General features: G+C 68.4%; 2 protein-coding genes across 2 annotated transcripts in view; one reads left to right on the top strand and one right to left on the bottom strand.

Annotated features, from left to right (window-relative positions):
- Nucleotides 1-5,884, top strand: part of LOC140422585 (type 1 phosphatidylinositol 4,5-bisphosphate 4-phosphatase-like) — a 64,320-nt gene extending 58,436 nt beyond the window's left edge. Inside the window, exon 6 of the mRNA XM_072507593.1 lies at nt 5,849-5,884. Coding sequence (XP_072363694.1) covers nt 5,849-5,884 — 36 coding nt within the window. The remainder of the gene's footprint in view (nt 1-5,848) is intronic.
- A 20-nt stretch (nt 5,885-5,904) lies between these two features.
- LOC140422584 (gap junction alpha-5 protein-like) overlaps nt 5,905-27,072 on the bottom strand; it is a 120,467-nt gene continuing 99,299 nt past the window's right edge. The window contains 1 exon segment of the mRNA XM_072507592.1: nt 5,905-5,938. Within this exon segment, the coding sequence (XP_072363693.1) occupies nt 5,905-5,938 (34 nt within the window).

The following is a 27,072-nucleotide window of genomic DNA, read 5'->3' as shown; positions in this document are numbered from 1 at the left end:
GATAGGGAGGGGTGTAGGAGGCTGGAGGAGGTTACAGAGATAGGGAGGGGTTGTCGGGACTGGAGGAGGATACAGCGACAGGGAGGGTTGGGGCTGGAGGAGGTTACAGAGATAGGGAGGGGTGTAGGAGCTGGAGGAGGTTACAGAGATAGGGAGGGTTGTAGGGGCTGGAGGAGGTTACAGAGATAGGGAGGGTTGTAGGGGCTGGAGGAGGTTACAGAGATAGGGAGGGGTGTAGGGGCTGGAGAAGGTTACAGAGATAGGGAGGGGTGTAGGGGCTGGAGGAGGTTACAAAGATAGGGAGGGGTGTAGGGGCTGGATGAGGTTACAGAGATAGGGAGGGTTGTAGGGGCTGGAGGAGGTTTCAGAGATAGGGAGGGTTGTAGGGGGCGGGAGGAGGTTACAGATAGGGAGGGTTGTAGGGGCTGGAGGAGGTTACAGAGATAGGGAGGGTTGTAGGGGCTGGAGGAGGTTACAGAGATAGGGAGGGGTGTAGGGGCTGGAGGAGGTTACAGAGAGAGGGAGGGTTGTAGGGGGCGGGAGGAGGTTACAGAGATAGGGAGGCTTGTAGGAGGCGGGAGGAGGTTACAGAGATAGGGAGGGTTGTAGGGGCGGGAGGAGGTTACAAAGATAGGGAGGGGTGTAGGAGGCTGGAGGAGGTTACTGAGATAGGGAGAGTTGTAGGGGATGGAGGTGGTTACAGAGATAGGGAGGGGTGTAGGGGCTGGAGGAGGTTACACAGATAGGGAAGGTTGTAGGAGCTGGAGGAGGTTACAGAGATAGGGAGGGGTGTAGGGGGCTGGAGGAGGTTACAGAGAAAGGGAGGGTTGTAGGAGCTGGAGGAGGTTACAGAGATAGGGAGGGGTGTAGGGGCTGGAGGAGGTTACAGAGATAGGGAGGGGTGTAGGGGACTGGAGGAGGTTCCAGAGATAGGGAGGGGTGTAGGGGGCTGGAGGTGGTTACAGAGATAGGGAGATGTGTAGGGTGCTGGAGGAGGTTACAGAGATAGGGAGGGGTGCAGGGGCTGGAGGAGGTTACAGAGATAGGGAGGGGTGTAGGGGCTGGAGGAGGTTACTGAGATAGGGAGGGGTGTAGGGGCTGGAGGAGGTTACAGAGATAGGGAGGGTTGTAGGGGCTGGAGGAGGTTACAGAGATAGGGAGCGTTGTAGGGGGCTGGAGGGGGTTACAGAGATAGGGAGGGTTGTAGGGGCTGGAGGAGGTTACAGAGATAGGGAGGGTTGTAAGGGCTGGAGGAGGTTACAGAGATAGGGAGGGGTGTAGGGGACTGGAGGAGGTTACAGAGATAGGGAGGGGTGTAGGGGGCTGGAGGTGGTTACAGAGATAGGGAGGGGTGTAGGGGGCTGGAGGAGGTTACAGAGATAGGGAGGGGTGCAGGGGCTGGAGGAGGTTACAGAGATAGGGAGGGGTGTAGGGGCTGGAGGAGGTTACTGAGATAGGGAGGGGTGTAGGGGCTGGAGGAGGTTACAGAGATAGGGAGGGGTTGTAGGGACTGGAGGAGGTTACAGAGACAGGGAGGGTTGTAGGGGCTGGAGGAGGTTACAGAGATAGGGAGGGGTGTAGGAGCTGAAGGAGGTTACAGAGATAGGGAGGGGTGAAGGGGGCTGGAGGAGGTTACAGAGATAGGGAGGGTTGTAGGAGCTGGAGGAGGTTACAGAGATAGGGAGGTGTGTAGGGGGCTGGAGGAGGTTACAGAGATAGGGAGGGGTGCAGGGGCTGGTGGAGGTTACAGAGATAGGGACGGGTGTGGGGGCTGGAGGAGGTTACAGAGATAGTGAGGGGTGTAGGGGCTGGAGGAGGTTACAGAGATAGGGAGGGGTGTAGGAGGCTGGAGGAGGTTACAGAGATAGGGAGGGGTTGTCGGGACTGGAGGAGGATACAGCGACAGGGAGGGTTGGGGCTGGAGGAGGTTACAGAGATAGGGAGGGGTGTAGGAGCTGGAGGAGGTTACAGAGATAGGGAGGGGTGTAGGAGCTGGAGGAGGTTACTGAGATAGGGAGGGGTGTAGGGGGCTGGAGGAGGTTACAGAGATAGGGGGGGTGCAGGGGCTGGTGGAGGTTACAGAGATAGGGGAGGGTTGTAGGGGGCTGGAGGAGGTTACAGAGATAGGGAGGGGTGTAGGGGCTGGTGGAGGTTACAGAGATAGGGGAGGGTTGTAGGGGGCTGGAGGAGGTTACAGAGATAGGGAGGGGTGTAGGGGCTGGAGGAGGTTACAGAGATAGGGAGGGGTGTAGTGGCTGGAGGAGGTTACAGAGATAGGGAGGGGTGTAGGGGCTGGAGGAGGTTACAGAGATAGGGAGGGGTGTAGGAGGCTGGAGGAGGTTACAGAGATAGGGAGGGGTTGTAGGGACTGGAGGAGGTTACAGAGATGGGGAGGGTTGTAGGGGCTGGAGGAGGTTACAGAAATAGGGAGGGTTGTAGGGACTGGAGGAGGTTACAGAGATAGGGAGGGTTGTAGGGGCTGGAGGAGGTTACAGAGATAGGGAGGGGTGTAGGGGCTGGAGGAGGTTACAGAGATAGGGAGGGGTGTCGGGGCTGGAGGAGGTTACAGAGATAGGGAGTGTTGTAGGGGCTGGAGGAGGTTACAGAGATAGGGAGGGTTGTAGGGGCTGGAGGAGGTTACAGAGATAGGGAGGGTTGCAGGGGGCTGGAGGAGGTTACAGAGATAGGGAGGGTTGTAGGGGCTGGAGGAGGTTACAGAGATAGGGAGGGTTGTAGGGGCTGGAGGAGGTTACAGAGATAGGGAGGGTCATCTGGACTGGAGGGAGGGTTGTAGGGACTGGAGGACGTTACCGAGATAGGGAGGGTTGTAGGGGCTGGAGGAGGTTACAGATATAGGGAGTGTTGTGGGGGGCTGGAGGAGGTTACAGAGATAGGGAGGGTTGTAGGGGCTGGAGGAGGTTACAGAGATAGGGAGGGTCGTCGGGACTGGAGACAGGGTTGTAGGGACTGGAGGACGTTACAGAGATAGGGTCGGTTCTAAGGGGCTGGAGGAGGATACAGAGATAGGGTCGGTTGTAGGGGGCTGGAGGAGGTTGCAGAGTTAGGGATGGTTGTAGGGGGCTGGAGGAGGTTACAGAGATAGGGAGAGTTGTAGGGGACTGGAGGAGGATACAGAGATAGGCAGGATCCTCGGGGCTGGAGGATGTTTCGGAGATAGGGAGGGTTGTAGGGGCTGGAGGAGGTTACAGAGATAGGGAGGGTTGTAGGGGGCTGGACGAGGTTACAGAGTTAGGGATGGTTGTAGGGGGCTGGAGGAGATTACAGAGATAGGAGGGTTGTACGGGCTGGAGGAGGTTACAGAGATAGGGAGGGTTGTAGGGGGCTGGAGGAGGATACAGAGATAGGGAGGGTTGTACGGGCTGGAGGAGGTTACAGAAATAGGGAGGGTTGTAGGGGGCTGGAGGAGCTTACAGAGATAGGGAGCATTGTAGGGGGCTGGAGGAGGTTACAGAGATAGGGAGGGTTGTAGGGGGCTGGAGTAGGTTACAGAGATAGGGAGGGTTGTAGGGGGCTGGAGGAGGTTACAGGGATAGGGAGCGGTGTAGGGGCTGGAGGAGGTTACAGAGATAGGGAGGGTTGTAGGGGCTGTAGGAGGTTCCAGAGATAGGGAGGGTTGTAGGGGGCTGGAGGAGGATACAGAGATAGGGAGGGTTGTAGGGGGCTGGAGGAGGATACAGAGATAGGGATGGTTGTAGTGGGCTGCAGGAGGTTACAGAGATAGAGAGGATTATAGGGGGCTGGTGGAGGATACAGCGATAGGGAGGGTTGTAGGGGCTGGAGGAGGTTACAGAGATATGGAGGGTTGTAGGGGCTGGAGGGGGTTACTGAGATAGGGAGGGTTGTAGGGGATGGAGGAGGTTACAGAGATAGGGAGGGGTGTAGGGGGCTGGAGGAGGATACAGAGATAGGAAGTGTTGTAGGGGGCTGGAGGAGGTTACAGAGATAGGGAGGGGTGTAGGGGGCTGGAGGAGGTTACAGAGATAGGGAGGGTTGTAGGGGGCTGGATGAGGATACAGAGATAGGGAGGGTTGTAGGGGGCTGGAGGAGGTTACAGAGATAGGGAGGGGTGTAGGGGGCTGGAGGAGGTTTAGGAGCTAGAGAGGGTTGTAGATTGGGGGCAGGTTAAAGTGGGGAATTAAGTATTAGATGTTAGTTAACCAGCTGTATTTCCTGCGTATTTCATTAATGTTCGTTTTGTAAATAAACGGTAGTTGTGTTTTAAATTTACAAACCTAGTGACTGTAATTAATGGACAGCCAAGGGTATTTTTCGAAGAATTATTGGTTAATTCACTTCAATACACAAGATAGTCAAACACAGAGGGGGTGGAAAGGGGTAAAAAAAAAATAATAGAAGCAAGCAGTTTTGTCAGCGCTGAGGAAAATACTTGGTTGATTTCTGATCGATAAATATTCTTCAACCCCTGTTTCAGTGACAGGGAAAGCTGAGGGTTCAATTCTAGCAGAGCTGGTTGGCTGTGGTATGCTCCATCCTTTGCATTCCTGCTTTCATCTGCTCATTGGACTGTCCGTGATCACAGCTCTTAGCTCCATTTAGTAGCACGGACTGCAGCGATTTGTGCTTTCCAGAGACGACATTTTGCCGTGGCACGGTAGGGCAGTTGGTCAGCACTGTTGCTTCACGACGCCAGGGACCCCGGTTCGATTCCCGGCTTAGGTCACTGCCTGTGGCGGGGTCGCTGAATTGCAGTCCAGATCTCAAAGAATTATTGCTCACCAGAATTATTGGCTCACCTTTCCAATCAGAGACAGCAACCTGGACAATGTGCCTCAAACGAAGCTGGGGCCATTTTATGCATCATCTTCAGTTGTGAAAATGAGTCCAAGACCTATATATTTACATTTCAGCTGTACATAAGACCAGGCTTTAGAGAGGGTCAGAAGATGTTGGCCTGGTATGGAGGGCGTTAGCTATGAGGAGCGGTTGAATAAACTCGGTTTGTTCTCACTGGAACGACGGAGGTTGAGGGGCGACCTGATAGAGGTATACAAAATTATGAGGGGCATAGACAGAGTGGATAGTCATAAGAACATAAGAACTAGGAGCAGGAGGAGGCCATCTGGCCCCTCGAGCCTGCTCCACCATTCAATGAGATCATGGCTGATCTTAGTGGACTCAGCTCCACTTTCCGGCCCGAACACCATAACCCTTAATCCCTTTATTCTTTAGAAAGGTATCTATCTTTTTCTTAAAAACGTTTAAAGAAGGAGCCTCAACTGCTTCACTGGGCAAGGAATTCCAGAGATTCACAACCCTTTGGGTGAAGAAGTTCCTCCTACACTCCGTCCTAAATCTACTTCCCCTTATTTTGAGGCTATGCCCCCTAGTTCTGCTTTCACCCGACCAGTGGAAACAACCTGCCCGCATCTATCCTATCTATTCCCTTCATAATTTTATATGTCTCAATAAGATCCCCCCGCATCCTTCTAAACTCCAATGAGTACAGTCCCAGTCTACTCAACCTCTCGTCATAATCTAATCCCCTCAACTCTGGGATCAACCTAGTGAATCTCCTAGTCAGAGGCTTTTCCCCAGGGTAGAGGGGTCAATAACTAGGGGGCAGAGGTTTAAGGTGAGAGGGGCAAGGTTTAGAGATGTACGAGGCAAGTTTTTTACACAGAGGGTAGTGGGTGCCTGGAACTCACTAGGTTCTGGTGGAGTTCTGGTGGAGGTTCTGGAGGAAGAAACTGAAACATGCCAGGTGAAACAGCTTTTTGAAGAGATTCAGCCAGAGTCTGAAGAGGTTCTAACCAGACCCAAATTTGTTTCATAAAGCACGTATTAATCTAAGCTATTCTCATTGTAGATGGATTCAGAGCTGTATGGTTCTTTTGTTGTTTAATGGGGAATTGAGTAGTAGTGTTAAGGAGTAATTGTAAGCTGTTCTCTTTGTTCTCTGTGAAGTTAAAAAGATTAATTACGTATTCATAATAAGTTTTGTTTTAGAACTTTTTTAAGGGTTTTAGGGGCAGCACGGTAGCATTGTGGATAGCACAATTGCTTCACAGCTCCAGGGTCCTAGGTTCGATTCCGGCTTGGGTCACTGTCTGTGCGGAGTCTGCACATCCTCCCCGTGTCTGCGTGGGTTTCCTCCGGGTGCTCCGGTTTCCTCCCACAGTCCAAAGATGTGCAGGTTAGGTGGATTGGCCATGATAAATTGCCCTTAGTGTCCAAAATTGCCCTTAGTGTTGGGTGGGGTTACTGGGTTATGGGGATAGGGTGGAGGTGTTGACCTTGGGTAGGGTGCTCTTTCCAAGAGCCGGTGCAGACTCGATGGGCCGAATGGCCACCTTCTGCACTGTAAATTCTATGAACTCACTACCGGAGGAGGTGGTGGAAGCAGGGACGATAGTGACATTTAAGGGGCATCTTGACAAATACATGAATAGGATGGGAATAGAGGGATACGGACCCAGGAAGTGTAGAAGATAGTAATTTAGTCGGGCAGCATGGTCGGCACGGGCTTGGAGGGCCGAAGGGCCTGTTCCTGTGCTGTACTTTTCATTGTTCTATAAGAACTAGGAGCAGGAGTAGGCCATCTGGCCCCTCGAGCCTGCTCCGCCATTCAATGAGATTTTTGTGAGGGCCACGAAGAATCCAGCACTAGTTTTAAGGATACAAAGTAATAACATTTATTTACAATAACATATATATGCAACAGCAACTTCCCTTGCTGCACACTCCTTCCTGCTGGTTCCAAACTGGCCAGCTTTATTTATACATGGAGTTTACTAATGGTTTCTCCGCCCCCCTCATTGGGGAAGCTCATACTCCCACAGGATCGTGGGATCGTCATTAGTCCCCAGCCAATGGTAAGCAGGCAGGTTATAACAGAGATCCTGGCTGATCTTTTGTGGACTCAGCTCCACTTTCCGGCCTGGACACCATAACCCTTAATCCCTTTATTCTTCATGTTCTGGAGGACGGAATGAAGGCACTGTTGCTAAGTTTGCAGATGATACAGAGATCTGTAGAGGGACAGGTAGTATTGAGGAAGTAGGCGGGCTGCAGAAGGATTTGGACAGGCTAGGAGAGTGGGCAATGAAGTGGCAGATGAAATACAATGTGGAAAAGTGTGAGGTTGTGCACTTTGGAAGGAGGAATTTGGGCAGAGACTATTTTCTAAATGGGGAAATGCTTCGGAAATCAGAAGCACAAAGGGACTTGGGAGTCCTTGTTCACGATTCTCTGAAGATTAACATGAGGTTCAGTCGGCAGTTAGGAAGGCAAATGCAATGTTCGCATTCACGTCGAGAGGGCTAGAATACAAGACCAGGGATGTACTTCTGAGGCTGATTCAGGCTCTGGTCAGACCTCATTTGGAGTATTGTGAGCAGTTTTGGGCCCAGTATCTAAGGAAGGATGTGCTGCCTTGGAAAGGGTCCAGAGGAGGTTCACAAGAATGATCCCTGGAATGAAGAACTTGTCGTATGAGGAACGGTTGAGGACTCTGGGTCTGTACTCGTTGGAGTTTAGAAGGATGAGGGGGGATCTTATTGAAACTTACAGGATACTGCGAGGCCTGGATAGAGTGGACGTGGAGAGGATGTTTCCACTTGTAGGAACAATTAGAAGCAGAGGACACAATCTCAGACTAAAGGGACGATCCTTTAAAACAGAGATGAGGAGGAATTTCTTCAGCCAGAGGGCGGTGAATCTGGAACTCTTTGCCACAGACGGCTGTGGAGGCCAAATCACTGAGTATCTCTAAGACAGAGATAGATAGGTTCTTGATCAATAAGGGGATCAGGGGTTATGGGGAGAAGACAGGAGAATGGGGATGAGAAAAATATCAGTCATGATTGAATGGCGGAGCAGACTCGATGGGCCGAGTGGCCTAATTCTGCTCCTATGTCTCATGGTCTTATTTAATGAAGGAGCCTCAACTGCTTCACTGGGCAAGGAATTCCGTAGATTCACAACCCTTTGGGTGAAGTTCCTCCTAAACTCAGTCCTAAATCTACTTCCCCTTATTTTGAGGCTATGCCCCCTAGTTCTGCTTTCACCCGCCAGTGGAAACAACCTGTTTCTATCCTATCTATTCCCTTCATAATCTTATATGTTTCTATAAGATCCCCCCTCATCCTTCTAAATTCCAACAAGTACAGTCCCAGTCTACTCAACCTCTCCTCGTAATCCAACCCCTTCAGCTCTGGGATTAACCTAGTGAATCCGACCTTCGGGACCCACGCCGGCCGACCTCCGCGACCCACGCCGGCCGAGCTTTGCGACCCACGCCGGCCGAGCTTCGCGACCCACGCCGGCCGACCTTCGGGACCCACGCTGGCCGACCTCCGCGACCCACGCCGGCCGAGCTTCGCGACCCACGCCGGCCGAGCTTCGCGACCCACGCCGGCCGACGTTCGCGACCCACGCCGGCCGAGCTTCGCGACCCACGCCGGCCGAGCTTCGCGACCCACGCCGGCCGAGCTTCGCGACCCACGCCGGCCGAGCTTCGCGACCCACGCCGGCCGACCTTCGCGACCCACGCCGGCCGACCTTCGCGACCCACGCCGGCCGACGTTCGCGACCCACGCCGGCCGACGTTCGCGACCCACGCCGGGCGAGCTTCGCGACCCACGCCGGCCGAGCTTCGCGACCCACGCCGGCCGAGCTTCGCGACCCACGCCGGCCGAGCTTCGCGACCCACGCCGGCCGAGCTTCGCGACCCACGCCGGCCGAGCTTCGCGACCCACGCCGGCCGACCTCCGCGACCCACGCCGGCCGAGCTTCGCGACCCCCGCCGGCCGAGCTTCGCGACCCCCGCCGGCCGAGCTTCGCGACCCCCGCCGGCCGAGCTTCGCGACCCACGCCGGCCGACCTTCGGGACCCACGCCGGCCGAGCTTCGCGACCCACGCCGGCCGAGCTTCGGTACCCACGCCGGCCGACCTGAGCGACCCACGCCGGCCGAGCTTTGCGACCCACGCCGGCCGAGCTTCGCGACCCACGCCGGCCGACCTTCGGGACCCACGCTGGCCGACCTCCGCGACCCACGCCGGCCGAGCTTCGCGACCCACGCCGGCCGAGCTTCGCGACCCACGCCGGCCGACGTTCGCGACCCACGCCGGCCGAGCTTCGCGACCCACGCCGGCCGAGCTTCGCGACCCACGCCGGCCGAGCTTCGCGACCCACGCCGGCCGACCTTCGGGACCCACGCTGGCCGACCTCCGCGACCCACGCCGGCCGAGCTTCGCGACCCACGCCGGCCGAGCTTCGCGACCCACGCCGGCCGACGTTCGCGACCCACGCCGGCCGAGCTTCGCGACCCACGCCGGCCGAGCTTCGCGACCCACGCCGGCCGAGCTTCGCGACCCACGCCGGCCGAGCTTCGCGACCCACGCCGGCCGACCTTCGCGACCCACGCCGGCCGACCTTCGCGACCCACGCCGGCCGACGTTCGCGACCCACGCCGGCCGACGTTCGCGACCCACGCCGGCCGACGTTCGCGACCCACGACGGCCGAGCTTCGCGACCCACGCCGGCCGAGCTTCGCGACCCACGCCGGCCGAGCTTCGCGACCCACGCCGGCCGAGCTTCGCGACCCACGCCGGCCGAGCTTCGCGACCCACGCCGGCCGACCTCCGCGACCCACGCCGGCCGAGCTTCGCGACCCACGCCGGCCGAGCTTCGCGACCCACGCCGGCCGAGCTTCGCGACCCCCGCCGGCCGAGCTTCGCGACCCCCGCCGGCCGAGCTTCGCGACCCCCGCCGGCCGAGCTTCGCGACCCACGCCGGCCGACCTTCGGGACCCACGCCGGCCGAGCTTCGCGACCCACGCCGGCCGAGCTTCGGTACCCACGCCGGCCGACCTGAGCGACCCACGCCGGCCGAGCTTCGCGACCCACGCCGGCCGAGCTTCGCGCCCCACGCCGGCCGAGCTTCGCGACCCACGCCGGCCGACCTGAGCGACCCACGCCGGCCGAGCTTCGCGACCCACGCCGGCCGAGCTTCGGTACCCACGCCAGCCGAGCTTCGCGCCCCACGCCGGCCGAGCTTCGCGACCCACGCCGGCCGAGCTTCGCGACCCACGCCGGCCGAGCTTCGCGACCCACGCCGGCCGAGCTTCGCGACCCACGCCGGCCGAGCTTCGCGACCCACGCCGGCCGAGCTTCGCGACCCACGCCGGCCGAGCTTCGCGACCCACGCCGGCCGAGCTTCGCGGCCCACGCCGGCCGAGCTTCGCGGCCCACGCCGGCCGAGCTTCGCGACCCACGCCGGCCGACCTTAGCGCCCCACGCCGGCCGAGCTTCGCGACCCACGCCGGCCGACCTTAGCGCCCCACGCCGGCCGAGCTTCGCGGCCCACGCCGGCCGAGCTTCGCGACCCACGCCGGCCGAGCTTCGCGACCCACGCCGGCCGACCTGAGCGCCCCACGCCGGCCGACCTTCGCGCCCCACGCCGGCCGAGCTTCGCGACCCACGCCGGCCGACCTTTGCGACCCACGCCGGCCGAGCTTCGCGACCCACGCCGGCCGAGCTTCGGGAGCCACGCCGGCCGACCTGAGCGACCCACGCCGGCCGACCTGAGCGACCCACGCCGGCCGAGCTTCGCGACCCACGCCGGCCGAGCTTCGCGACCCACGCCGGCCGAGCTTCGCGACCCACGCCGGCCGAGCTTCGCGACCCACGCCGGCCGAGCTTCGCGCCCCACGCCGGCCGACCTTCGCGACCCACGCCGGCCGAGCTTCGCGCCCCACGCCGGCCGACCTTCGCGACCCACGCTGGCCGAGCTTCGCGCCCCACGCCGGCCGAGCTTCGCGACCCACGCCGGCCGAGCTTCGCGACCCACGCCGGCCGAGCTTCGCGCCCCACGCCGGCCGAGCTTCGCGACCCACGCCGGCCGAGCTTCGCGCCCCACGCCGGCCGAGCTTCGCGCCCCACGCCGGCCGAGCTTCGCGCCCCACGCCGGCCGACCTTCGCGACCCACGCTGGCCGAGCTTCGCGCCCCACGCCGGCCGAGCTTCGCGACCCACGCCGGCCGAGCTTCGCGACCCACGCCGGCCGAGCTTCGCGCCCCACGCCGGCCGAGCTTCGCGACCCACGCCGGCCGAGCTTCGCGCCCCACGCCGGCCGAGCTTCGCGCCCCACGCCGGCCGAGCTTCGCGCCCCACGCCGGCCGAGCTTCGCGGCCCACGCCGGCCGATCTGAGCGACCCACGCCGGCCGAGCTTCGCGGCCCACGCCGGCCGATCTGAGCGACCCACGCCGGCCGAGCTTCGCGCCCCACGCCGGCCGAGCTTCGCGCCCCACGCCGGCCGAGCTTCGCGACCCACGCCGGCCGACCTGAGCGATCCACGCCGGCCGACCTGAGCGACCCACGCCGGCCGAGCTTCGCGCCCCACGCCGGCTGACCTTCGCGACCCACGCCGGCCGAGCTTCGCGCCCCACGCCGGCCGATCTGAGCGACCCACGCCGGCCGAGCTTCGCGCCCCACGCCGGCCGACCTTCGCGACCCACGCCGGCCGAGCTTCGCGACCCACGCCGGCCGACCTGAGCGATCCACGCCGGCCGACCTGAGCGACCCACGCCGGCCGAGCTTCGCGCCCCACGCCGGCTGACCTTCGCGACCCACGCCGGCCGAGCTTCGCGCCCCACGCCGGCCGAGCTTCGCGCCCCACGCCGGCCGAGCTTCGCGACCCACGCCGGCCGAGCTTCGCGACCCACGCCGGCCGAGCTTCGCGACCCACGCCGGCCGAGCTTCGCGACCCACGCCGGCCGATCTGAGCGACCCACGCCGGCCGAGCTTCGCGCCCCACGCCGGCCGAGCTTCGCGACCCACGCCGGCCGAGCTTCGCGACCCACGCCGGCCGAGCTTCGCGACCCACGCCGGCCGAGCTTCGCGACCCACGCCGGCCGAGCTTCGCGGCCCACGCCGGCCGAGCTTCGCGGCCCACGCCGGCCGAGCTTCGCGACCCACGCCGGCCGAGCTTCGCGAACCACGCCGGCCGAGCTTCGCGACCCACGCCGGCCGACCTGAGCGACCCACGCCGGCCGAGCTTCGCGGCCCACCCCGGCCGAGCTTCGCGGCCCAGGCCGGCCGACCTGAGCGACCCACGCCGGCCGAGCTTCGCGACCCACGCCGGCCGACCTGAGCGACCCACGCCGGCCGAGCTTCGCGACCCACGCCGGCCGACCTCCGCGACCCACGCCGGCCGAGCTTCGCGACCCACGCCGGCCGAGCTTCGCGACCCACGCCGGCCGAGCTTCGCGACCCCCGCCGGCCGAGCTTCGCGACCCCCGCCGGCCGAGCTTCGCGACCCCCGCCGGCCGAGCTTCGCGACCCACGCCGGCCGACCTTCGGGACCCACGCCGGCCGAGCTTCGCGACCCACGCCGGCCGAGCTTCGGTACCCACGCCGGCCGACCTGAGCGACCCACGCCGGCCGAGCTTCGCGACCCACGCCGGCCGAGCTTCGCGCCCCACGCCGGCCGAGCTTCGCGACCCACGCCGGCCGACCTGAGCGACCCACGCCGGCCGAGCTTCGCGACCCACGCCGGCCGAGCTTCGGTACCCACGCCAGCCGAGCTTCGCGCCCCACGCCGGCCGAGCTTCGCGACCCACGCCGGCCGAGCTTCGCGACCCACGCCGGCCGAGCTTCGCGACCCACGCCGGCCGAGCTTCGCGACCCACGCCGGCCGAGCTTCGCGACCCACGCCGGCCGAGCTTCGCGACCCACGCCGGCCGAGCTTCGCGACCCACGCCGGCCGAGCTTCGCGGCCCACGCCGGCCGAGCTTCGCGGCCCACGCCGGCCGAGCTTCGCGACCCACGCCGGCCGACCTTAGCGCCCCACGCCGGCCGAGCTTCGCGACCCACGCCGGCCGACCTTAGCGCCCCACGCCGGCCGAGCTTCGCGGCCCACGCCGGCCGAGCTTCGCGACCCACGCCGGCCGAGCTTCGCGACCCACGCCGGCCGACCTGAGCGCCCCACGCCGGCCGACCTTCGCGCCCCACGCCGGCCGAGCTTCGCGACCCACGCCGGCCGACCTTTGCGACCCACGCCGGCCGAGCTTCGCGACCCACGCCGGCCGAGCTTCGGGAGCCACGCCGGCCGACCTGAGCGACCCACGCCGGCCGACCTGAGCGACCCACGCCGGCCGAGCTTCGCGACCCACGCCGGCCGAGCTTCGCGACCCACGCCGGCCGAGCTTCGCGACCCACGCCGGCCGAGCTTCGCGACCCACGCCGGCCGAGCTTCGCGCCCCACGCCGGCCGACCTTCGCGACCCACGCCGGCCGAGCTTCGCGCCCCACGCCGGCCGACCTTCGCGACCCACGCTGGCCGAGCTTCGCGCCCCACGCCGGCCGAGCTTCGCGACCCACGCCGGCCGAGCTTCGCGACCCACGCCGGCCGAGCTTCGCGCCCCACGCCGGCCGAGCTTCGCGACCCACGCCGGCCGAGCTTCGCGCCCCACGCCGGCCGAGCTTCGCGCCCCACGCCGGCCGAGCTTCGCGCCCCACGCCGGCCGACCTTCGCGACCCACGCTGGCCGAGCTTCGCGCCCCACGCCGGCCGAGCTTCGCGACCCACGCCGGCCGAGCTTCGCGACCCACGCCGGCCGAGCTTCGCGCCCCACGCCGGCCGAGCTTCGCGACCCACGCCGGCCGAGCTTCGCGCCCCACGCCGGCCGAGCTTCGCGCCCCACGCCGGCCGAGCTTCGCGCCCCACGCCGGCCGAGCTTCGCGGCCCACGCCGGCCGATCTGAGCGACCCACGCCGGCCGAGCTTCGCGGCCCACGCCGGCCGATCTGAGCGACCCACGCCGGCCGAGCTTCGCGCCCCACGCCGGCCGAGCTTCGCGCCCCACGCCGGCCGAGCTTCGCGACCCACGCCGGCCGACCTGAGCGATCCACGCCGGCCGACCTGAGCGACCCACGCCGGCCGAGCTTCGCGCCCCACGCCGGCTGACCTTCGCGACCCACGCCGGCCGAGCTTCGCGCCCCACGCCGGCCGATCTGAGCGACCCACGCCGGCCGAGCTTCGCGCCCCACGCCGGCCGACCTTCGCGACCCACGCCGGCCGAGCTTCGCGACCCACGCCGGCCGACCTGAGCGATCCACGCCGGCCGACCTGAGCGACCCACGCCGGCCGAGCTTCGCGCCCCACGCCGGCTGACCTTCGCGACCCACGCCGGCCGAGCTTCGCGCCCCACGCCGGCCGAGCTTCGCGCCCCACGCCGGCCGAGCTTCGCGACCCACGCCGGCCGAGCTTCGCGACCCACGCCGGCCGAGCTTCGCGACCCACGCCGGCCGAGCTTCGCGACCCACGCCGGCCGATCTGAGCGACCCACGCCGGCCGAGCTTCGCGCCCCACGCCGGCCGAGCTTCGCGACCCACGCCGGCCGAGCTTCGCGGCCCACACCGGCCGATCTGAGCGACCCACGCCGGCCGAGCTTCGCGGCCCACGCCGGCCGATCTGAGCGACCCACGCCGGCCGAGCTTCGCGCCCCACGCCGGCCGACCTTCGCGACCCACGCCGGCCGAGCTTCGCGACCCACGCCGGCCGACCTGAGCGATCCACGCCGGCCGACCTGAGCGACCCACGCCGGCCGAGCTTCGCGACCCACGCCGGCCGAGCTTCGCGACCCACGCCGGCCGAGCTTCGCGACCCACGCCGGCCGAGCTTCGCGGCCCACGCCGGCCGAGCTTCGCGGCCCACGCCGGCCGAGCTTCGCGACCCACGCCGGCCGAGCTTCGCGAACCACGCCGGCCGAGCTTCGCGACCCACGCCGGCCGACCTGAGCGACCCACGCCGGCCGAGCTTCGCGGCCCACCCCGGCCGAGCTTCGCGGCCCAGGCCGGCCGACCTGAGCGACCCACGCCGGCCGAGCTTCGCGACCCACGCCGGCCGACCTGAGCGACCCACGCCGGCCGAGCTTCGCGGCCCACGCCGGCCGAGCTTCGCGACCCACGCCGGCCGACCTGAGCGCCCCACGCTGGCCGAGCTTCGCGACCCACGCCGGCCGACCTGAGCGACCCACGCCGGCCGAGCTTCGCGACCCACGCCGGCCGACCTGAGCGACCCACGCCGGCCGAGCTTCGCGACCCACGCCGGCCGACCTGAGCGACCCACGCCGGCCGAGCTTCGCGGCCCACCCCGGCCGAGCTTCGCGGCCCAGGCCGGCCGACCTGAGCGACCCACGCCGGCCGAGCTTCGCGACCCACGCCGGCCGACCTGAGCGACCCACGCCGGCCGAGCTTCGCGACCCACGCCGGCCGATCTGAGCGACCCACGCCGGCCGATCTGAGCGACCCACGCCGGCCGAGCTTCGCGACCCACGCCGGCCGATCTGAGCGACCCACGCCGGCCGAGCTTCGCGACCCACGCCGGCCGATCTGAGCGACCCACGCCGGCCGATCTGAGCGACCCACGCCGGCCGAGCTTCGCGACCCACGCCGGCCGATCTGAGGGACCCACGCCGGCCGATCTGAGCGACCCACGCCGGCCGAGCTTCGCGACCCACGCCGGCCGAGCTTCGCGACCCACGCCGGCCGACCTGAGCGACCCACGCCGGCCGACCCTCGCGACCCACGCCGGCCGAGCTTCGCGCCCCACGCCGGCCGAGCTTCGCGCCCCACGCCGGCCGAGCTTCGCGCCCCACGCCGGCCGAGCTTCGCGACCCACGCCGGCCGATCTGAGCGACCCACGCCGGCCGATCTGAGCGACCCACGCCGGCCGATCTGAGCGACCCACGCCGGCCGAGCTTCGCGACCCACGCCGGCCGAGCTTCGCGACCCACGCCGGCCGACCTGAGCGACCCACGCCGGCCGAGCTTCGCGCCCCACGCCGGCCGAGCTTCGCGCCCCACCCCGGCCGAGCTTCGCGGCCCACGCCGGCCGAGCTTCGCGCCCCACGCAGGCCGAGCTTCGCGACCCACGCCGGCCGACCTGAGCGACCCACGCCGGCCGAGCTTCGCGACCCACGCCGGCCGAGCTTCGCGACCCACGCCGGCCGAGCTTCGCGACCCACGCCGGCCGACCTTCGCGACCCACGCCGGCCGAGCTTCGCGACCCACGCCGGCCGACCTTCGCGACCCACGCCGGCCGAGCTTCGCGACCCACGCCGGCCGACCTTCGCGACCCACGCCGGCCGAGCTTCGCGACCCACGCCGGCCGACCTTCGCGACCCACGCCGGCCGAGCTTCGCGACCCACGCCGGCCGAGCTTCGCGACCCACGCCGGCCGACCTAAGCGACCCACGCCGGCCGAGCTTCGCGACCCACGCCGGCCGAGCTTCGCGACCCACGCCGGCCGAGCTTCGCGCCCCACGCCGGCCGAGCATCGCGACCCACGCCGGCCGAGCTTCGCGACCCACGCCGGCCGAGCTTCGGTACCCACGCCGGCCGAGCTTCGGTACCCACGCCGGCCGAGCTTCGGTACCCACGCCGGCCGAGCTTCGCGACCCACGCCGGCCGAGCTTCGCGACCCACGCCGGCCGAGCTTCGGTACCCACGCCAGCCGACCTTCGCGACCCACGCCGGCCGACCTTCGCGACCCACGCCGGCCGACCTTCGCGACCCACGCCGGCCGAGCTTCGCGACCCACGCCGGCCGACCTGAGCGATCCACGCCGGCCGACCTGAGCGACCCACGCCGGCCGAGCTTCGCGCCCCACGCCGGCCGACCTTCGCGACCCACGCCGGCCGAGCTTCGCGCCCCACGCCGGCCGACCTTCGCGACCCACGCCGGCCGAGCTTCGCGACCCACGCCGGCCGAGCTTCGCGACCCACGCCGGCCGAGCTTCGCGACCCACGCCGGCCGAGCTTCGCGACCCACGCCGGCCGAGCTTCGCGACCCACGCCGGCCGATCTGAGCGACCCACGCCGGCCGAGCTTCGCGCCCCACGCCGGCCGAGCTTCGCGACCCACGCCGGCCGAGCTTCGCGGCCCACGCCGGCCGATCTGAGCGACCCACGCCGGCCGAGCTTCGCGGCCCACGCCGGCCGATCTGAGCGACCCACGCCGGCCGAGCTTCGCGCCCCACGCCGGCCGACCTTCGCGACCCACGCCGGCCGACCTTCGCGACCCACGCCGGCCGAGCTTCGCGACCCACGCCGGCCGACCTGAGCGATCCACGCCGGCCGAGCTTCGCGACCCACGCCGGCCGAGCTTCGCGACCCACGCCGGCCGAGCTTCGCGACCCACGCCGGCCGAGCTTCGCGGCCCACGCCGGCCGAGCTTCGCGACCCACGCCGGCCGAGCTTCGCGGCCCACGCCGGCCGAGCTTCGCGACCCACGCCGGCCGAGCTTCGCGACCCACGCCGGCCGAGCTTCGCGACCCACGCCGGCCGACCTGAGCGACCCACGCCGGCCGAGCTTCGCGGCCCACCCCGGCCGAGCTTCGCGGCCCAGGCCGGCCGACCTGAGCGACCCACGCCGGCCGAGCTTCGCGACCCACGCCGGCCGACCTGAGCGACCCACGCCGGCCGAGCTTCGCGGCCCACGCCGGCCGAGCTTCGCGACCCACGCCGGCCGACCTGAGCGCCCCACGCTGGCCGAGCTTCGCGACCCACGCCGGCCGACCTGAGCGACCCACGCCGGCCGAGCTTCGCGACCCACGCCGGCCGACCTGAGCGACCCACGCCGGCCGAGCTTCGCGACCCACGCCGGCCGACCTGAGCGACCCACGCCGGCCGAGCTTCGCGGCCCACCCCGGCCGAGCTTCGCGGCCCAGGCCGGCCGACCTGAGCGACCCACGCCGGCCGAGCTTCGCGACCCACGCCGGCCGACCTGAGCGACCCACGCCGGCCGAGCTTCGCGACCCACGCCGGCCGATCTGAGCGACCCACGCCGGCCGAGCTTCGCGACCCACGCCGGCCGATCTGAGCGACCCACGCCGGCCGAGCTTCGCGACCCACGCCGGCCGATCTGAGCGACCCACGCCGGCCGATCTGAGCGACCCACGCCGGCCGAGCTTCGCGACCCACGCCGGCCGATCTGAGCGACCCATGCCGGCCGATCTGAGCGACCCACGCCGGCCGAGCTTCGCGACCCACGCCGGCCGAGCTTCGCGACCCACGCCGGCCGACCTGAGCGACCCACGCCGGCCGACCCTCGCGACCCACGCCGGCCGAGCTTCGCGCCCCACGCCGGCCGAGCTTCGCGCCCCACGCCGGCCGAGCTTCGCGCCCCACGCCGGCCGAGCTTCGCGACCCACGCCGGCCGATCTGAGCGACCCACGCCGGCCGATCTGAGCGACCCACGCCGGCCGATCTGAGCGACCCACGCCGGCCGAGCTTCGCGACCCACGCCGGCCGAGCTTCGCGACCCACGCCGGCCGACCTGAGCGACCCACGCCGGCCGAGCTTCGCGCCCCACGCCGGCCGAGCTTCGCGCCCCACCCCGGCCGAGCTTCGCGGCCCACGCCGGCCGAGCTTCGCGCCCCACGCAGGCCGAGCTTCGCGACCCACGCCGGCCGACCTGAGCGACCCACGCCGGCCGAGCTTCGCGACCCACGCCGGCCGAGCTTCGCGACCCACGCCGGCCGAGCTTCGCGACCCACGCCGGCCGACCTTCGCGACCCACGCCGGCCGAGCTTCGCGACCCACGCCGGCCGACCTTCGCGACCCACGCCGGCCGAGCTTCGCGACCCACGCCGGCCGACCTTCGCGACCCACGCCGGCCGAGCTTCGCGACCCACGCCGGCCGACCTTCGCGACCCACGCCGGCCGAGCTTCGCGACCCACGCCGGCCGAGCTTCGCGACCCACGCCGGCCGACCTAAGCGACCCACGCCGGCCGAGCTTCGCGACCCACGCCGGCCGAGCTTCGCGACCCACGCCGGCCGAGCTTCGCGCCCCACGCCGGCCGAGCTTCGGTACCCACGCCGGCCGAGCTTCGGTACCCACGCCGGCCGAGCTTCGCGACCCACGCCGGCCGAGCTTCGGTACCCACGCCGGCCGAGCTTCGGTACCCACGCCGGCCGAGCTTCGGTACCCACGCCGGCCGAGCTTCGGTACCCACGCCGGCCGAGCTTCGCGACCCACGCCGGCCGAGCTTCGCGACCCACGCCGGCCGAGCTTCGGTACCCACGCCAGCCGACCTTCGCGACCCACGCCGGCCGACCTTCGCGACCCACGCCGGCCGACCTTCGCGACCCACGCCGGCCGACCTTCGGGACCCACGCCGGCCGAGCTTCGCGACCCACGCCGGCCGAGCTTCGCGACCCACGCCGGCCGAGCTTCGCGCCCCACGCCGGCCGAGATTCGCGCCCCACGCCGGCCGACCTTCGCGACCCACGCCGGCCGAGCTTCGCGCCCCACGCCGGCCGAGCTTCGCGCCCCACGCCGGCCGAGCTTCGCGCCCCACGCCGGCCGAGCTTCGCGGCCCACGCCGGCCGAGCTTCGCGCCCCACGCCGGCCGACCTGAGCGACCCACGCCGGCCGAGCTTCGCGACCCACGCCGGCCGACCTGAGCGACCCACGCCGGCCGAGCTTCGCGCCCCACGCCGGCCGAGCTTCGCGACCCACGCCGGCCGAGCTTCGCGACCCACGCCGGCCGACCTTCGGGACCCACGCCGGCCGAGCTTCGCGACCCACGCCGGCCGAGCTTCGCGACCCACGCCGGCCGAGCTTCGCGACCCACGCCGGCCGACCTGAGCGACCCACGCCGGCCGAGCTTCGCGCCCCACGCCGGCCGAGCTTCGCGACCCACGCCGGCCGAGCTTCGGGACCCACGCCGGCCGACCTTCGGGACCCACGCCGGCCGAGCTTCGCGACCCACGCCGGCCGACATTCGGGACCCACGCCGGCCGAGCTTCGCGACCCACGCCGGCCGACCTTCGGGACCCACGCCGGCCGACGTTCGCGACCCTCGCCGGCCGAGCTTCGCGGCCCACGCCGGCCGAGCTTCGCGGCCCACGCCGGCCGAGCTTCGCGACCCACGCCGGCCGAGCTTCGCGCCCCACGCCGGCCGAGCTTCGCGACCCACGCCGGCCGACCTGAGCGACCCACGCCGGCCGAGCTTCCCGACCCACGCCGGCCGACCTGAGCGACCCACGCCGGCCGAGCTTCGCGACCCACGCCGGCCGAGCTTCGCGACCCACGCCGGCCGAGCTTCGCGACCCACGCCGGCCGAGCTTCGCGACCCACGCCGGCCGAGCTGAGCGACCCACGCCGGCCGAGCTTCGCGACCCACGCCGGCCGAGCTTCGGGAGCCACGCCGGCCGAGCTTCGGGAGCCACGCCGGCCGAGCTGAGCGACCCACGCCGGCCGAGCTGAGCGACCCACGCCGGCCGAGCTGAGCGACCCACGCCGGCCGAGCTGAGCGACCCACGCCGGCCGAGCTTCGCGACCCACGCCGGCCGAGCTTCGCGACCCACGCCGGCCGAGCTTCGCGACCCACGCCGGCCGAGCTTCGCGACCCACGCCGGCCGAGCTTCGCGACCCACGCCGGCCGAGCTTCGCGACCCACGCCGGCCGAGCTTCGCGACCCACGCCGGCCGAGCTTCGCGACCCACGCCGGCCGAGCTGAGCGACCCACGCCGGCCGAGCTTCGCGACCCACGCCGGCCGAGCTTCGGGAGCCACGCCGGCCGAGCTTCGGGAGCCACGCCGGCCGAGCTTCGCGGCCCACGCCGGCCGAGCTTCGCGGCCCACGCCGGCCGAGCTTCGCGACCCACGCCGGCCGAGCTGAGCGACCCACGCCGGCCGAGCTTCGCGACCCACGCCGGCCAAGCTTCGCGACCCACGCCGGCCGAGCTTCGCGACCCACGCCGGCCGAGCTTCGCGACCCACGCCGGCCGAGCTTCGCGACCCACGCCGGCCGAGCTTCGCGACCCACGCCGGCCGAGCTTCGCGACCCACGCCGGCCGAGCTTCGCGACCCACGCCGGCCGAGCTTCGCGACCCACGCCGGCCGAGCTTCGCGACCCCCGCCGGCCGAGCTTCGCGACCCACGCCGGCCGAGCTTCGCGGCCCACGCCGGCCGAGCTTCGCGGCCCACGCCGGCCGAGCTTCGCGACCCACGCCGGCCGAGCTTCGCGCCCCACGCCGGCCGAGCTTCGCGACCCACGCCGGCCGAGCTTCGCGACCCCCGCCGGCCGAGCTTCGCGACCCACGCCGGCCGACCTGAGCGACCCACGCCGGCCGAGCTTCGCGACCCACGCCGGCCGAGCTTCGCGCCCCACGCCGGCCGAGCTTCGCGACCCACGCCGGCCGAGCTTCGCGACCCACGCCGGCCGAGCTTCGCGACCCACGCCGGCCGAGCTTCGCGACCCACGCCGGCCGAGCTTCGCGACCCACGCCGGCCGAGCTTCGCGACCCACGCCGGCCGAGCTTCGCGACCCACGCCGGCCGAGCTTCGCGCCCCACGCCGGCCGAGCTTTGCGACCCACGCCGGCCGACCTGAGCGACCCACGCCGGCCGAGCTTCGCGACCCACGCCGGCCGAGCTTCGCGACCCACGCCGGCCGAGCTTCGCGACCCACGCCGGCCGAGCTTCGCGACCCACGCCGGCCGAGCTTCGCGACCCACGCCGGCCGAGCTTCGCGACCCACGCCGGCCGAGCTTCGCGGCCCACGCCGGCCGAGCTTCGCGACCCACGCCTGCCGAGCTTCGCGCCCCACGCCGGCCGAGCTTCGCGACCCACGCCGGCCGAGCTTCGCGGCCCACGCCGGCCGAGCTTCGCGACCCACGCCGGCCGAGCTTCGCGACCCACGCCGGCCGAGCTTCGCGACCCACGCCGGCCGAGCTTCGCGACCCACGCCGGCCGAGCTTCGCGCCCCACGCCGGCCGAGCTTCGCGACCCACGCCGGCCGAGCTTCGCGACCCACGCCGGCCGAGCTTCGCGAACCACGCCGGCCGAGCTTCGGGACCCACGCCGGCCGAGCTTCGCGACCCACGCCGGCCGAGCTTCGCGCCCCACGCCGGCCGAGCTTCGCGACCCACGCCGGCCGAGCTTCGGGACCCACGCCGGCCGAGCTTCGCGACCCACGCCGGCCGAGCTTCGCGCCCCACGCCGGCCGAGCTTCGCGACCCACGCCGGCCGAGCTTCGCGCCCCACGCCGGCCGAGCTTCGCGACCCACGCCGGCCGAGCTTCGCGACCCACGCCGGCCGAGCTTCGCGACCCACGCCGGCCGAGCTTCGCGCCCCACGCCGGCCGAGCTTCGCGCCCCACGCCGGCCGAGCTTCGCGGCCCACGCCGGCCGACCTGAGCGACCCACGCCGGCCGAGCTTCGCGCCCCACGCCGGCCGAGCTTCGCGACCCACGCCGGCCGAGCTTCGCGACCCACGCCGGCCGAGCTTCGCGACCCACGCCGGCCGACCTGAGCGCCCCACGCCGGCCGAGCTTCGGGACCCACGCCGGCCGAGCTTCGCGCCCCACGCCGGCCGACCTGAGCGACCCACGCCGGCCGACCTGAGCGACCCACGCCGGCCGACCTTCACGACCCACGCCGGCCGAGCTTCGGGACACACGCCGGCCGAGCTTCGCGACCCACGCCGGCCGAGCTTCGCGACCCACGCCGGCCGAGCTTCGCGACCCACGCCGGCCGAGCTTCGCGACCCACGCCGGCCGAGCTTCGCGCCCCACGCCGGCCGAGCTTCGGGACCCACGCCGGCCGACCTGAGCGACCCACGCCGGCCGAGCTTCGCGCCCCACGCCGGCCGAGCTTCGCGACCCACGCCGGCCGAGCTTCGCGACCCACGCCGGCCGACCTGAGCGACCCACGCCGGCCGAGCTTCGCGACCCACGCCGGCCGAGCTTCGCGACCCACGCCGGCCGAGCTTCGCGACCCACGCCGGCCGAGCTTCGCGACCCACGCCGGCCGAGCTTCGCGACCCACGCCGGCCGACCTGAGCGACCCACGCCGGCCGAGCTTCGCGACCCACGCCGGCCGAGCTTCGCGCCCCACGCCGGCCGAGCTTCGCGACCCACGCCGGCCGAGCTTCGCGACCCACGCCGGCCGAGCTTCGCGACCCACGCCGGCCGAGCTTCGCGACCCACGCCGGCCGAGCTTCCCGACCCACGCCGGCCGAGCTTCGCGACCCACGCCGGCCGAGCTTCGCGACCCACGCCGGCCGAGCTTCGCGACCCACGCCGGCCGAGCTTCGGGACCCACGCCGGCCGAGCTTCGGGACCCACGCCGGCCGAGCTTCGCGACCCACGCCGGCCGAGCTTCGCGCCCCACGCCGGCCGAGCTTCGCGACCCACGCCGGCCGAGCTTCGCGCCCCACGCCGGCCGAGCTTCGCGCCCCACGCCGGCCGAGCTTCGCGCCCCACGCCGGCCGAGCTTCGCGACCCACGCCGGCCGAGCTTCGTGACCCACGCCGGCCGAGCTTCGCGACCCACGCCGGCCGAGCTTCGCGACCCCCGCCGGCCGACCTTCGCAACCCCCGCCGGCCGACCTGAGCGACCCACGTCGGCCGACCTGAGCGACCCACGCCGGCCGACCTGAGCGCCCCACGCCGGCCGACCTGAGCGACCCACGCCGGCCGACCTGAGCGACCCACGCCGGCCGACCTTCGGGACCCACGCCGGCCGACCTTCGGGACCCACGCCGGCCGAGCTTCGCGCCCCACGCCGGCCGAGCTTCGCGACCCACGCCGGCCGAGCTTCGCGACCCACGCCGGCCGAGCTTCGCGCCCCACGCCGGCCGAGCTTCGCGACCCACGCCGGCCGAGCTTCGCGACCCACGCCGGCCGAGCTTCGCGACCCACGCCGGCCGAGCTTCGCGACCCACGCCGGCCGAGCTTCGCGACCCACGCCGGCCGAGCTCCGCGACCCACGCCGGCCGAGCTCCGCGACCCACGCCGGCCGAGCTTCGCGACCCACGCCGGCCGAGCTTCGCGACCCACGCCGGCCGAGCTCCGCGACCCACGCCGGCCGAGCTTCGCGACCCACGCCGGCCGAGCTTCGCGGCCCACGCCGGCCGAGCTTCGCGACCCACGCCGGCCGACCTGAGCGCCCCACGCCGGCCGACCTTCGCGACCCACGCCGGCCGAGCTTCGGGACCCACGCCGGCCGAGCTTCGCGCCCCACGCCGGCCGACCTGAGCGACCCACTAAGGCCGACCTGAGCGACCCACGCCGGCCGACATTCGGGACCCACGCCGGCCGAGCTTCGCGACCCACGCCGGCCGACCTGAGTGACCCACGCCGGCCGACCTGAGCGACCCACGCCGGCCGAGCTTCGCGACCCACGCCGGCCGAGCTTCGCGACCCACGCCGGCCGAGCTTCGCGACCCACGCCGGCCGACCTTCGCGACCCACGCCGGCCGAGCTTCGCGACCCACGCCGGCCGAGCTTCGCGACCCACGCCGGCCGACCTGAGCGACCCACGCCGGCCGACCTGAGCGACCCACGCCGGCCGAGCTTCGCGACCCACGCCGGCCGACCTGAGCGACCCACGCCGGCCGAGCTTCGCGCCCCACGCCGGCCGAGCTTCGTGACCCACGTCGGCCGAGCTTCGCGACCCACGCCGGCCGAGCTTCGCGCCCCACGCCGGCCGAGCTTCGCGACCCACGCCGGCCGACCTGAGCGACCCACGCCGGCCGACCTGAGCGACCCACGCCGGCTGAGCTTCGCGACCCACGCCGGCCGAGCTTCGCGACCCACGCCGGCCGAGCTTCGCGACCCACGCCGGCCGACCTTCCCGACCCACGCCGGCCGAGCTTCGCGACCCACGCCGGCCGAGCTGAGCGACCCACGCCGGCCGAGCTGAGCGACCCACCATTTTCTCTTGCCTTGTTTGCTGCTGACACAAATGGAGGAAATGGTTTTGGGTCCCTTTGGCCCTCGTACTCGCTCCTCCAATGGAACCTGTTGGATGAAGGTGAAGCCTTCTGGTGTCGGAAAGAATGGAGTCTCCATCTGCCCAAAGTTCTGCACTTTTTCCTGTAAAATTTTATCAAATAGAACCCCCCCCCCCGAACTTGTAAAACAAAAAGCTGCGACCGGTTAAAAAAATGCGGCCGCACTGCGCGTGCGCGCCGATCATCCGCCGTTTTTAACAGCTGGCTGCTGCACGCAAAATTGCGCGATTGGGAGAACCGCGACGGACGGCTCCGCCACCCTCCCGACATGCGCCCGCGACCCACCCACTGGTCGCGCCCCCGAGTTTGACACTGCCTCTTCTGGGGACATGGGATCTTCCCTCCCGGAAACCTCCCAGCTACCTTTACGGGGTCAACTCCCCGTCCTCAGTTACCCGGTTGAGCCTAGTTCCGATCAAGGTCGCCAAGGCGAGGAATGAGCTGGTTATCCCCCCTCCCCCGCCGCGCCCAAACATTGAGAACAGATATGACCGCCGTTCGCTTGCCCTCCCTGCCCGTGTCAGCTGGCGGCCATATTTGGGGTTCCAGACTCACTGGCGCCCCTCCCTGGCGGACATTGTCGCCCTCTCCTCGCTGATCGCCTGGGGGGGTGGGGGCGGGGGCTAGACGCCACCTGCTCCGCGTAAAACTTTAACAGACATAATCTGAAACAAAAAAAACGCAACACAGATTGTCAGACATGGTAAACGGTGGTGATTGGGAAACTCCGGCAGTTCATAAGGGGTCGGGCCTCTCTATCTCCCCAAGGTATCTCCGGGGGAGGTAGGAATGCCGTTTACCAGTTCCAAAGGTCCGCATTGCTGATCGCTGAATCAGCTCCTGGGGCGGGAAGCTCTTAGCTCTGCACAGTCTGGAAAAACAGGTCGAGCAGTCAGCCCCGTTCGTCCCGAGACTGCAGCACCAGCCCTTTGCGGGAGCGGTGCAAAGGGCGGCAGGGTGTATGGCGAGCGTTGCTACGGCGCCGTCAGGGCTTACAAAGAACAAAGAACAAGGAAATGTACAGCACAGGAACAGGCCCTTCGGCCCTCCAAGCCCGTGCCGACCATGCTGCCCGACTAAACTACAATCTTCTACACTTCCTGGGTCCATATCCCTCTATTCCCATCCTATTCATGTATTTGTCAAGATGCCCCTTAAATGTCCCTATCGTCCCTGCTTCCACTACCTCCTCCGGTAGCGAGTTCCAGGCACCCACTACCCTCTGCGTAAAAAACTTGCCTCGTACATCTACTCTAAACCTTGCCCCTCTCACCTTAAACCTCTGCCCCCTAGTAATTGACCCCTCTACCCTGGGGAAAAGCCCCTGACTGTCCACTCTGTCTAGGCCCCTCATAATTTTGTAGACCTCTATCAGGTCGCCCCTCAACCTCCTTCGTTCCAGTGAGAACAAACCGAGTTTATTCAACCGCTCCTCATTGAACACCAACACCAGCCTATCCAGCCTCTCCTCATAGCTGAAACGCTCCATCCCAGGCAACATCCTGGTGAATCTCCGCACTCCCTCCAGTGCAATCACATCCTCCCTATAATGTGGCGACGAGAACTGCACGCTAGCTGTGGCCTCACCAACGTTTGAGACAGCTCCGCCCTAACCTCCTTAAGTGTGAAGTTAGCCAACTTTGGTGTGAAAAGAACAAAGAGTGTTGTTTAAATCATACTGGGGCAATCTGGAATGGCCCAGATTTTAGGCCCGATAGAGATCCACAGGTCACTGAAAGGGGCGACACAGGTGGAGAAGGTAGTCAAGAAGGCATACGGCATGCTTGCCTTCATTGGCCGGGGCATTGAGTATAAGAATTGGCAAGTCATGTTGCAGCTGTATAGAACCTTAGTTAGGCCACACTTGGAGTATAGTGTTCAATTCTGGTCGCCACACTACCAGAAGGATGTGGAGGCTTTAGAGAGGGTGCAGAAGAGATTTACCAGAATGTTGTCCGGTATGGAGGGCATTAGCTATGAGGAGCGGTTGAATAAACTCGGTTTGTTCTCACTGGAACGACGGAGGTTGAGGGGCGACCTGATAGAGGTATACAAAATTATGAGGGGCATAGGCAGAGTGGATAGTCAGAGGCTTTTTCCCCAGGGTAGAGGGGTCAATTACTAGGGGGCATAGGTTTAAGGTGAGAGGGGCAAGGTTTAGAGTAGATGTACGAGGCAAGTTTTTTACGCAGAGGGTAGTGGGTGCCTGGAACTCGCTACCGGAGGAGGTAGTGGAAGCAGGGACGATAGGGACATTTAAGGGGCATCTTGACAATGCATGAATAGGATG

The sequence above is a fragment of the Scyliorhinus torazame genome, chromosome 5 (genome assembly GCF_047496885.1).
Source record: "Scyliorhinus torazame isolate Kashiwa2021f chromosome 5, sScyTor2.1, whole genome shotgun sequence".
NCBI lineage: Eukaryota > Metazoa > Chordata > Chondrichthyes > Carcharhiniformes > Scyliorhinidae > Scyliorhinus > Scyliorhinus torazame.
The sequence above is the reverse complement of the archived record's forward strand: the minus strand, read 5'-3'. Positions and strand labels throughout refer to the sequence as shown.